At 35.7% G+C, this 13606-nt stretch overlaps 1 protein-coding gene across 1 annotated transcript; it reads left to right on the plus strand.

Moving 5' to 3' along the window:
• The first annotated feature begins 760 nt into the window (after positions 1 to 760).
• LOC143919921 (uncharacterized) lies at positions 761 to 6273 on the plus strand. Its single transcript, XM_077442511.1, has 10 exons — positions 761 to 969; positions 1132 to 1286; positions 2306 to 2502; positions 3082 to 3667; positions 3740 to 3931; positions 4138 to 4334; positions 4410 to 4573; positions 4648 to 4851; positions 4930 to 5097; positions 5181 to 6273. The coding sequence occupies exons 1-10, from the start codon at positions 873 to 875 to the stop codon at positions 5690 to 5692; spliced, it is 2472 nt and encodes an 823-aa protein (XP_077298637.1). The 5' UTR covers positions 761 to 872; the 3' UTR covers positions 5693 to 6273.
• The last annotated feature ends 7333 nt before the right edge of the window (positions 6274 to 13606 follow it).

A 13606-nucleotide genomic window follows, 5' to 3' on the forward strand; every position in this document is an offset into this window, starting at 1 on the left:
CAATATGTAAACCTACCAATAAAGCGTTTGTTTTTTCAAATTTTATACATCTCATATCTTATTTTATTTTCATATCTCAAATATCGGAAGGCAAAGATCTTAAGTCGAAAGATCAAAAAAAAGGGTGCATGGTAAACGGTACTATGTATGTATAATATACATATATTAGTGGCATGCGGTGAATTTATCTCTTTTTGTCATACAGCCTTGTTTAATGTGCGCGCGCAGGATACGGGAGGAAAAGCCTGCTCCTCTTGTTCCTGTTGTATCCTGCTCGCTCAAATTAAATGAGGATGTACGACGGGGGCAGAGATATTTTTACCGCACGCCACTGATATATACATATATACATACTAACCGTTTTTCATATGTATGCATGATAAACGAATATTTTCGACTTTTTCACGGTCACCCCATTTTATTGTATCAGACTTAGCATTAGGCAAACTCTAGATCTCGTTATTTATTAGTTAAATAGCTTGATGAATTTTAAACAAACGTGAACATCACATATGTACATAGGTATTTTCATTCCTAATGCTATGCTAATTTAAATAAGGTGTAGTTTTTTGATATAGTTCTGACATATGCAACATACATTGTATATATGTACATATGTATTTGCTTGTTTATGCACAAGCGCACGGTATAATAGCATAAAAATTAATCTTACGTATTTGTTTGCGTGTTCAAACAAATACGTAAGATAAGTTTATTTATTATATTTATTTATTTTATAATATTTTTAATCAAACTATAGATATATGACGGTAGAAGTCATACCTGGACTAAAACGCTCTCCATCGATCATCTTGACTCTTGGACGAGAGTTATTCAAACAAACTTAGCCCGAAAGACTACGAAAAATCAAGATGAATCTCTTCAAATCATGTTGCAAGAGGGTGTCAGACGACTTCAAATTGAAAGAACTGTTGCCGATGAAGTTGCTTTTCTTCGCGCACGTTTCGAGTAATTATTCCACATTTTATTATCATATAATATAATATAGTAAAATATGTAAATTTTGACATTTGCACTGTATAAATAAAAACAAGGAAAGTTAATGAAACCATTCCACCTTGACACGTTGAAGACTTCAAATTGAATGTTGTATGCTTGTTTGTTTTTCAGCGTTCTATGTGTTTTATCCATATTTGACTATCCACATGCGATCGTTGGGTATTACTTTGGAAGAAACTGCAATAATTACTTCTGTGATACCGCTGATTGCCATCTTTATTCCCCCTGTTGCTGGACTGATTGGAGATAAAATAGGAAACTATAGGGTATAAAACTTGCAAATGTAAACTAAAAACTAATTTTAAAATATGCTAATCAAATTCATCATTTGTTATGACATTTTATTAAAATGTGGAGTCAAATTTGTATAATGCAATATCTTTAACTAGTTATATGTACATATGAAGATACAATAATTCTATTATACTCTAAAGATTATCGTAAGGATTGAAAAATCTAGTGTCAATTATATCTTGACTTTTCAATTACATATAGTGTTTATTTTAAAGTTACTAATCGTCTAATTGTATCCGCCTCACTCTCTACAATACAATCGATGCGGTGCAAACGATCGACAAGCGCCAGACAGACTGAACCACAGATTAACTGTACGTGTACCTTATGCGTGCACACTGCTCGCACTTACACTAAGCGAAATCTACCCGAAGTCCCGACATACCTACTCTGTATACGTTCTGTGCTTCTGATACTTTAGTTCCGAATTTTGCCTTATTAAACTCGCCAGAAAGATCCAACTCAATTTTAATAATTACCATTTTAATAATTGCATCTGTGCACATCGAAAGGTTACTCGTCATCTGATGTGCAATCTATCATTCGTGAAGTCGAGAATTGCGTTTAAAGCAGCCATCCAGTAAATCTGTGGTTCAGTCTGTCTGGCGCTTGTCGATCGTTTGCACCAAACCCAATACAATACATCCGTATAGATACCTACTTATTATAGTCATATAATGATTATGCAAATGTCAAAATAATAAAAATCTAGAAAAGTTGTTTCACTTTTGCACCGAATTTTTTTGCATACATCAAAATTTATACTTAACTGTCGCAATACATATTATTACTATTGTGATGTTGTGATTTAGCCTTCGATACGAATACTGAAACATCATTAATGACACAAAATGGTGTGCATAAATAATTACCGTAAACATTTCCAGGATGACTGTGACGATATCACGTGAATTCAGCACAATTAGCATCCATTATATTTTGTTTGCAAATGTCTTTCAGAGGTACTAAAAATAGCATTTTGTGTTTTCAGTTAGTGTTAGTAATAGTTTCTATACTGTGTGGACTTTCTTCGTTGTCGCTGTTGATGGTGCCCGTTGGAAGAGTGCACGTGGTGTTTCCGGAGCGAGCTGAGATGACCATCGGATGTTCGTCTGATGTTCTCAGTTTGGATGCCAGCGAATATTCGTGTGAACCACTGCATCCATATGCTTATGACGTGGATATGAAGTAATGAACAAATCTTGGTTATATTCGTATACATATGTATATTGTTGATGTTATGATAAAGTGTGTTGCAAAATTTATCAAATTAAGTCCATGAAACAGGTCCTATGATTGTCGTTCGATGAATATCTGATATTATCTGCTCTAATGACCGACTTCATGCTTGCTAACCGGTTAATCGTGTTTAATAGTTTCGCATTGAGTTGATAGCAGTTCGTCCTAAGGGTTAACAGTGTTAAATGAAAGGGTAGCTCAAATAAAATAGTTTTAAATATAAACTGATAAATAAATGAATATTTATCTTTATATAAGTACTAAATAGAAAAAAAGATGAAGCAATTGATTTTAATATTTTAATATTATTTATTAAATAAAATACGTTTTTAATTATGATTTGATGGATAATAAATGAGCAATGACAAATTATATATCTATGTATGTAATGGCGTCACATATGTATGTTCATAAGTTTTAATTATGTAATTAAATCAATTTAAAATAATTACTCTTACTTGTATTTAGTGCTAAAATTATCAGCACGTAGTATGTGTATAAGATGTTGATGTATTTAAAAATTTTTAGACTCGAATCGTGTGGATTTGTGTGTAAATGGTCTTCGGACGACGAGGACAACTCTTCAATGCCGATACACAAAGCCCTGAGTTATGCTGTGAAGATAAGAAATCCTATCGAAGGAGCTACTGAAGTGTTCAGATATCCTTTGGGAAGCCACGATCGTCCTATAGAATCTACACTGCTTTATGAAAACAGTGTTAAAAATTTGAAAAGCAACATCCGCTACAAGACGGCCCTGAGACAAATTTCAGTCACATCTTTATTCTTTCCCACTAATGGAATGTATGATTTAGATTGTAAAAAGTCTGTAGAAAATTCTACAGAGTTCAATTGTGAACTTGGAACGAATGGAACATCTTTTACAAAGAGCAGTTTCACTAAACACTCGTTGAACAAATTCTTAGCGAAAGTTATGCCGCTGAACGATTTGCATGTTGAAGAAACTCTACCCCTATCACACCATGCAAGATCTATAATGCTTAAACAGTTCAATGTAAATGGATTTTCTGAAATGAAAACTGAGTCTGATTTAGCAGATAAGAATGTTAAGCCGAGTTTTGCTAAGCCTACTTGTGTCGACAACATCGGTGTGGTTAGTTTTTGTAAATTGACTTATTTAATATTAGATTTATACTGTATATAATCTGTTATTTTTAATGTACAGGACGATGAAGAGGTATCCATCGAGATTTTGTTTCAAGAAATGAAATCTAAGGGCGAATCTATATCAACTACGATTCAATTAGACGAATGTACTGCAAAATGCTTAGTTACTGCACCTAGAGAACAATTGTGTTCTAATAAGAATGAAGAAATAGATATCAATGTTCAATTGACGTTTTGGTCCTATTTAACGGTACGTATTAATAAAATTCAGTGTGTGGAGAGTTTTGTGTCAATGTCGTATTCATGTTTCGCTTCCTGCTCTCAATATACATAGATGCTTCATCAGCTAATTGCTAGTTACCGATTACTCATTGTTTCCAAGTGAATAAACACACTCTCATTGTTCATTAAGATCAATGGAAATTGTAGACATGTACTCATATGAAATTATTTTAGGGACGCGTTTTCCTCTCCATAATCAGCAGCACCGGAGCAGTCATGTTCGAAGGTGCTGTAATTGCATTGTTGAGAGAATACGGAGGAGATTACGGCCTGCAAAAACTCTATGGAATAGTCGGAGCTATGATATCATCACCCTTATCTGGGATTTTAATTGATTATATAAGTAGAGATAAAGATTATAAGGATTTCAGGTATTATTTACAACACAATGACTTGAAAATTAAAATAAAATTTTTAGCATTTTAAATTATTTGTATAAACTTCAGGCCTGCAATCATTTTGTATGCAGTATTAAAAGTGTTATGTGCATTTTTGATGTTGACTATCAATTTGGAATTCAAACCACCAGCTAAAAACCTAATGAGTGATGTTATAAGTGTATTAAAACATTTCGAAATAATCGTACTGTTCGTTGCAGTTTTCATTTTAGGTAATGTAATAATTTGTTATTAATTTGTTTTTAAATTTGTATGATAAGAATTCATGATTTAATATGTAATATAGGTATGGCTTGGGGCTACATTGAAAGCTTCTTGTTTTGGCTGCTGCAAGATCTTGGAGCGTCTAATAGTCTCATGGGAATAACGGTGACTGTCGGTGGCTTTGGAGCAATACCCGTATTGCTGTTTTCAGGTCCTCTGATAGATAAAATAGGACAAGCTAATGTACTGTTTATAGGATTCATATTTTATTCTATAAGATTATTCGGTAAAACATTAACCAATAAATGGAATATTTTTTAGTAAATATATATAATATTACATGATTTGTTATGTTGCTTTTTAGGATACTCATTAATATATAATCCATGGATGTCACTCATATTTGAAGCTTTGGAAGGAATAACAACACCTTTGACTTTCACCGCTGCCGTTACATATGCAGCTCGCCTTTCAGGAGCAACTACTGATACTACAATTCAAGGATTATTAGGTGGACTCTACCATGGAGTTGGTAATGATTGTTTTAGTTATTTTTTTGCTTTGGAATTTGTGTATGCTGAAATTGTTTGTGTCATATTCAATTCTTAATTTTAGGCAAGGGTGCGGGAAGTTTGGTCGGAGGTTATATGATGAACGCAATCGGAACAAGACTGACGTATCAAATATTTGCAGGTGTTTCTATGATCACCGGTTGTATATATTTCTTGTTCAACAAATTCTACATTGCTAGGAATACTAAGCATCAAGATAAAACGTGGCAGAAAAATCCGAAAGGTAAGGACGTTGAATCTTGTCCGAAGGCTGACGCCGCCAACGGAAAACCACAAAACGAAAAGATGCCATTGAAAGACTGCAAAAACAACGTGTCTCTATATATGGAGACCAATCCTAACAACAGTATTAAAGGTGAGGAGTGTCAGAATGAGCAGATCGCCGATGATTCAAAACGTTCAATCATAACTAAAGAAATTGAAGTTAAAAAAGACGGCGTCGACAATCCAGTGTTTGAAGAAATCGATTTGCCAGTAGAAGCAAATTGTAAAGATGAATCGAAAAATGTGCCTGAATCTAAACAAGTAGAAGACAAGAGTAGCAAGAAATTATAAAGTAGTTTAATGTACATGTATGATAGTTTCAAAATGAGAGTTGCTGGGTATATCAGTATTGGCTACTGAAGTAAATTCAGGTTTTTAATTTGCTCTTATAGCCAGTATTGTATTGTAAATCATGGCGAAGATGAACTTTATATGTAAATATTGATGCCGAAAGGTGTGCAACCTATTTTATTATTATTTTACTTTGTGATACTATTATTGTTGATATAAAAAGTCTTATATTTGTGACATTTGTGATAGATTTATACAAATTGTAAATTGATTGAATGACTTCGACATTTTACTGTTACTATTGTTATTTGAAAAGCTGCAAAATATCAATACGGCAATCCCAAAAGTGATGCAACGTGCGTTTTCATTTAATTCGACGTTGATTGTTTGAAAGTCTATTTTTAATCTTTTCATAGTACAAACGTGTTTTATTTATTATAATTCTGTAAATGCAACTATCATTAAAACAAATTTTGCCATTTGAATTGAATTGAATTGTATTGTATAATAAAATATAGTGTTGTGAATACTCTTATGCTAACAAGGTTCGTCACTTTTGAGACTGTCTGTATTCCTATATTAAAAAAATACAGTATTTTATATGTACAATTATTTATTATGCAATGTAATATTGATACATATTTAGATTAATTATATTTTTGTAAAAAGTTAATAGATATATTTTATTCTTGTGATTTGTACAATATTATAAAAATATATACATATATATAAATCGAATTTATTGTTTATTTCTATCGTTTGTATCATTTTTTATGTTGCTGCATACACTCATTTAGTTGTAATTATTATAATACAAAATCAATGAAAGATTATCACAATAAACCATCATTCAAAATTTTATCATTTGAACAATGTCTAGTTGATAATAATTCCACTTAATATTTCACCATTTATTCATATCTGGAATACTTCTCAAATGCATTTGTTAACATATTAGTCCAATAATATATAGTCTCCGATGACGGTTTCCAATCTATAGATCTACGATTCTTGTAGTGTTGAGGAAATACAATTTTGTTACGCACAATTGAATTGAAGAGTAACCAGGCTACATAACCAACAATGAATACAGTTGCATACAGAGGCGAATACCAATACTTTTTTCCCAGAATGTAACCATACGAATGGGGTCTGTGTTTGTGAACTACAGGAGGTGGAGTTGTCGGCGGTGGTGGAGGTGGTGGTGGAGGATGATGTTCATGATAGAACTCATGTAAATCATGGTATTCGATATCGTGATGGTGGTGGTGGTGATCGTCAAATGCTGTCGGATAAATATCTGTATCTGGTTTTGCATCCGACGGGGGTAGATTGAAATGGTAGCTTGTAAAGTCGTCGGGTGGGTTGTCCGAAGGAGGTGAATCTGGTGGTGGAAGGTCAGGAGGGGAGTCATATGTAATTGTTGGTGGGCTTGGTGGAGGTGGAGCTGGAGCTGAAGGTGGTACTGGAGCCGGAGGAGGTGGTGGTGGTGGAGGTGGAGCCGGGGCCATCATAGATGGTGCTGCAGGAGGCAGATAAGGAGGTGCTGGATTAAATCTGTCTTCGATTACTTTTGTGACAGGGCGTGTGTTATATTTATATCCATTTCTATATCTACTATCTTGAATGTAATTGTAAGAGTTATATGGATTGTAATAAGAACGTGGCTGATACATCCTCCTATTCACTTGTATGTTAGGGTTGTGTCGTTGGATTGGTGCCGTATTCGAAGCACTGCAATGCAAAACGAACACAAATTAGTTCAACGGTGATCACAGTTCTTAAAGGGCAGGTGAATTAATTTTCATTGACCTATTCTATTGTTTGGAGTTGTACTAAAAATGAAAAGCAATAAGTTTTAAGTACATGATCATTTAATACTAATTTTTAAATCGAATGTACAAGTTATTATTTTAATAGCTTAATATTATACATATTATGGTAGAGTAATTGTATTCTATTAAATATACAAACTCTATCTAAAATATTTGTGTAGTTGAAAATTTCTACTCCAAATATAGTAATATATATTTAAGTAACAATACCTTAGTTTCAGAAATGTTTTATTTTGAATTTATTAAACGAAATTCAATATAAAACTATGTATTAACAATTAAGTCCCTATCAGTGATGAATATGTTGTTTGAAAATGGTTTTTTTAATACTGGAAGAAATTACGACGTATTTTTTGTATAGGGGTATTTTCTATCATAAAAATTTGATAGTAATGTTTGTTATCTGAAATAAGCATTCGATTAGAATGTGTAGTAGTTATTACTGAATTCAATAATCAAAGCCTAGTAGATAACATTACAAATAAAATAAAAAAGTCAACATTTCAAGTTCAATCACGCATTTCCGTTAAAGTATTTTTCAGCATATTTAAGAGCCGCATTGCTGAACATTCTCGATAAGTTGTGCATTTGTTCGTCAGAAACTCGCCAGCTGGAATCATCAGTAGACCTTCGAGTCTTGTAATGCTGAGGATAGGTAATTTTGTGTCTGGCTATCGATTTGACGATCAGCGTCGACACGTACACGATGAAGTACACGCTGAAGTACAACGGCACGTACCACAGCTTCTTTCCTAAATAGTAGTAACTGTAACGATTGTTGACACGCTTTTCTTCTGGAGCAGCTGTCGTCGTGGTCGTCGTCGTTGGGGGAGGCGGTGGATGATGTTCAAAATACTCATGGTAGTCCGAAAAATGATGGTGGTCGTGGTGATCGTGATCGAATTCGAGCGGAGGATAATTGACGTCTCCTGCAGTGGGTGCTGGACCAGAAGTATCAGGAGCAGTCATGTCTGAAGGCGGTGGATGATCGTGGTGATGGTGGTGATCTTCTGGAGCAGAAGGAGGAGGTGGATGGTCGTGATGATGGTAGTGATCTTCTGGAGCAGATGGAGCAGATGGAGCAGAAGGAGGAGGTGGATGGTCGTGATGGTGGTGATGATCTTCTGGAGCAGATGGGGGTGGAGGTGGTGGTGCTGGCATGCTTGGTGCTGGATAGTCGTAAGGTCCCGAGTCAGAAGGTGGTGGCGAATCAGGAACTGGATAGCTGTAAAGCCCTGAATCAGAAGGGGGAGAAGGTGGTGCCGAATCAGGAATTGGATAACTGTAAGGACCTGAAGAAGGAGGTTTTGAATAGCTGTAGCTAGCGTACGAATCAGGCGAATCATACGTCATCGGTGGTGGATTCATTACTTTTGGTGGTGGTGGTGGAGGAGGAGGTGGTGGCATTGGAACAGGTGGTGGTGGCATTGCTCGTGGTGGTTTTGGCGCTGCTGGTTTTGGAGCTGCTGGCGGAGGATGAGGAGGTAGGTAGGGCTTAGCTGGATTATACCTTTCTTGGACTTCTCCAGGTGCTGGTTGAAGGTCGTACTTCGCGTCGTCGACGGTAGTGTATAAGTTATCGTTCTGGTAATTGTAACTGTTTATTGGGTATCGCTTGTTGCTGCTGCTACTGCTTGGGGTTCTGGAGCTGGGGAATGCCCAGTTCGAGTTGGTACCGCTGACTCTGATGGCTCTGGGTATATCATCAAGGTCTTCAGATTGAGGGCTCTCTGTGCGTCTGTAATTATAATTATATGTCAATTAATTAAAAATTCTCATTTAAAAAATAGTCACAAATTAATTTAAAATGAGGTTTTAAACAATTGAATTTTTTTAAGATTTTATAATTTTTTTTAAAGCTAGACTAACATTATCTAAGGTGTAATTTTAATATGAAATATTTTTCTAAGCGAACATTGTAAACATGTCAACCGACAGAATAGACAACCAGCAGAGTAGACTAATGGTTAGCATATAATGCTTTGAACAAAGTGGTCACGGGTTCAAAACCCACTGGTTTCTACTGGCCAGACCATATATCTGTGACTCCAGGTCGACCGTTTCCTATCAGAGTGTGCCAATTGATCTGATGTTCATTGAAACGGTTCCAAAAAATGTCTCTGTGGATGTTAATTGGTATGTATTTACTTTGTATAATACTAATAATACTCGTAACAAATACATATACAATGTTTCTGGCAGGAAGGCGCATTGGGGTTACCTGTAAGGCCTTCCTGGTATAAATGAAAAAAAATGTCGAATTGCCCGGCGTTGCTCAGGTGGGTGAAACAAACATTTATATAGTAAAAGATTGAGCTACTGGAATACATGTACATACATATGTATGTAGGCGAATATTATTTCATAATATAATTGAAATGAATTTGAAGGATTAGAAAGGAATATTCATATGTACTACAGTATAGATTAGTATTGTGTAAAAAAATGTAATAGTGAAACAAATATCTTACTTTGGAACCGCATTTTCTTGATACGAGGAGTGCTTCTCTTTGCCAGAAATCGAAGAAATCGTTTCAACTGCATAGTCTTTGCCTACATATGAAACTTGAATAGCTTTTTCGGTAGTCGTCTTCTTTTTTTCCAAATCTTCGTTATGCCTTATTATATCCCACACATCCTTCAACTGCGTCTCCTGCTTGGCGACAGTCGGAACAACAGGCTTCCGTGGTACCTTAACTTTTTCATGATTCAACATATCTTTTACGGACAAAACTGCATCTCCAGGATTTTTCGAGGCTTTGAAATCGGCAAACACCAGATCTGAAGCCGGTCTGGAGTAGATTGCACGGCCCGTTCCATTCTTCTTATCTTCTTTTTCTGGAGGTAGGGGTGTTGGCAGGAACGGTGGTAGAGAGTCGTCGTCTGAGCGAGGTTCTGGAGTCACCACGTAGACTTTGGGTTCTCGGGCAGCTGCTGCTTCACAGGCAGACGCGCAGTATAGGGCTAGGCAGATAGATAGTAGTTGGGTCCTCATGGTGGAGGAGGTGCGTCCTCCGGGAGGACACGTCTCGTTCTGGTCGCTTTTCAGTCAGTTCATCTCTCACGTGATAAAGACTTTTACCCCAAATCACACATAGCGGTATATCTGTCGGCTACCACCACAAATTAAGCTGTGTTTGTTCACGAGCCGCTACTGACGCTAAAGCCTGAACACGTAAGACCACGAATTCGCTACCGAATTTGGTGTTTATCTACGACACACGTTCGTTGGTCAAATATATCGTTTTTTTTTTTCAAATTGAACGCAATACTTTGACATACATTTATTACTTTCATAAATGCTGATGGAATTCGCCGTCGATGTTGATTCAATTCGGGAGCTCTGGGTTGAAGAAGAGCGTAAGTGACTTGAGGTGGTATTTTAAAATCCATTTTTAGGACTTTTTGATTTCATTTAAATAGGATTTATGAAATTGAAACGGGATTATGACTACAAAATAAACAGAAAGTGATTTTTTAGAAAATATGTATTTTCCAATTTAAATATTTCATGTTTATAAATAAGTACACACATACCTACTCATTTCTAAACAAAATGCTATGTGATGACTAGAGGTAGGACCGGAAGCGTGCCGTTTATTGTTCAATTGTTGTAAATACTTTGTAAAAAAGGTTCGGCAAACCTTTAACAATGCATTTACAACATTTGAACAATAAACGGCCCCCTCAGGGTCCGGGCTTTAGTGATGACTAGGCAGCGAAGGGTGATCAGGGCAATATGCTCAATTGCATTCAGGACTGTTGGATCGTGTATTGTTATTTGGGATTGCTATAATGACCATCCGCCTTATAGTGATTATCAAAGATCGGAGTTTGATGGATGAGCTTCACACAAATAATGGTTCACTATTGTCAATCTCTTTTGCTTTGACCACTAATTGAGCGGTCTATTATTAAGAAAAGCATCCATCGACCACCTAAAACTAGTGATTACTATACAGCGGATTATGATTAGGGCAATATGATTTTGGGTTGTTATGGCTATTGCTAACTTCGAATAAAATCTTTTTTTGCTTTCTTGCATTCAACACTGTTGGAACGTGTATTGTTATTTTAGGACTGCCACATGACTATCAGCCATATATGTATGTATGTAGTGATGACTAGACAGTGGATGGTGATTAGAGCAATATGCTTTTGTAATGTTATGGCTATTGTTGGTTTTATTGCTCTCTAGCAATCAGCACTGTTGGAACGTGTATTGTGAATAGCCTAATTACCATCCGCCCTATAGTGATGACTAGAGGTAGGACCGGAAGCGTGATTTTCCCAGGAAACAGGGCAATCTACAAAGCTAGAGAGCATAAAAAAGGTTCATCATAAAAATGAACAAAGCACGACGAACAATGAACAATGAACGGCGCAAAGTAGATCCGCTCTTTAGTGATGACATTTAGTCGTATTCGAGTGAGCAACTATGCGATTAGATGCCACAATTTCAAAAAACATACCGTTAAAATTATTCTAATTGATATATTGCATAACTTGGTGAAGATTTATCATGTTAATATAACATGTCTTCTTTATATATTCAAATTGGTATCATGTACCACTAAAATCATTGTACTTTCTTTCCTTTCTGTCCTCTTTAGAAGGAAAAAACCTTTCCCAAGACCATTTAACTGTATATATGTAATCTATATTATATTATATATAGTAAAATATATTATATTATATTTTTAAAACTATATTTAATACATATTTACGTTCTTCTTCAACCGAGATTTCCGATGACGCTTTGAAGATTTGTTTATGACATTCTATGAACGTAACGGAAAACGTGTGTTACGATTCAGTGAATCACACATTGCAACATATTATATGAAAAATATTATACAAAACTTAGAATAACTACATACATATATTACATAAATATAATAGCATATTTCTGCCATGAAGCGAATCGTATACGCGCGCGCCCTTAGATCATGCTTCGTCCATTATTTCAGTCGATAATTGATAAAATTAGAGCAGAACTTTTACAGTTGGAGATGTCTACGTATATTAATATATACAAATCAAACGGCCCGTTAAATCTGGTCGATAATGGAACAAGGAATCTGTGCGGATGGTCACGATTCGTAGCCACGCTTTAATTTTCCAAATTATCCGACGTGTATTGTTTAGCACGCATTATAATATAGAGTGTACACGTATATGGTATGATTTAATTCACTGATTTTTTTCGGTTGGATGTGTTATTATTTGTTCGATTTTTCTACGCTCGGGTTTGTTTCAGCGGGTGTAATATCGTTGAAAAATGAGGCCGGGCAAATAATGTAAACGGATTGTCACGACGAAGACTGTCCGTTATGTGGTCTTCGTTCAGCACAATGCGGGTCGTCTCTTTCAGCTTCAGGGATGTATAATATCGTCAGTTGGTGGTGTCATGATAATCTTTCAGGTGCTTTTGATTTTTCGATTGAGATTCATCATTTAAAACTTTTTCGTATTGATGTTTTAATGTCGTTAACTGATTTGCTATGTTTATATTTAATTGCTTCTGATCGTTGATAGTCATACTGTGGTACAGTTTCGTTAGTATATTTCGTTAGTAGTTAGTATAGTAAAGGTGACCGGAAAAATGCACTCGAGATAGTTGCACTCTCGAGACATCCAAACTTTCAAAGATGCTCAAGGACAACTAACGCAATAGAATTCCACAAAAAAGCTTCAAGGGGTATTTGCATGTTATCCGAGGGGTACCAACCTTTTTTTGTGGAATTCTATTGTTGATTGATTATGTTTGACACCTGAGTATTTTTTTACACAGTGAATCACGCCATACTCACTATTGGTATTTTACGCATGACATCTATACAGTGCCGGTTTTAGGGGGGGGCTAGGTCGGGCGGCGCCCAAGGGTGCCAAATTATTTGGGGCGCCGCTCGATGCGCCAAAGGCGCTTTAAAATTTAAAATTAGAGCGCCAAAGGCCCTACAAAATTTTAGATTATAGCGCCAAAGGCACCTCTACTTTCTAAACTCAGCATTTGTACTCGGCAAATTCTATTCATTGGTTGAAGGCGCATTCCTTTTTACCACAATTTAAACTTGAC

This window comes from Arctopsyche grandis, chromosome 12, assembly GCF_051622035.1.
Source record: "Arctopsyche grandis isolate Sample6627 chromosome 12, ASM5162203v2, whole genome shotgun sequence".
NCBI lineage: Eukaryota > Metazoa > Arthropoda > Insecta > Trichoptera > Hydropsychidae > Arctopsyche > Arctopsyche grandis.

Coding starts and splice junctions, on each gene's coding strand:
- LOC143919921 (XM_077442511.1), top strand. CDS start 873: ATGAATCTCTTCAAATCATGTTGCAAGAGGGTGTCAGACGACTTCAAA. Junction 970..1,131: donor TTTCTTCGCGCACGTTTCGA/GTAATTATTCCA, acceptor TTTGTTTTTCAG/CGTTCTATGTGTTTTATCCA. Junction 4,335..4,409: donor AAAGATTATAAGGATTTCAG/GTATTATTTACA, acceptor TATAAACTTCAG/GCCTGCAATCATTTTGTATG.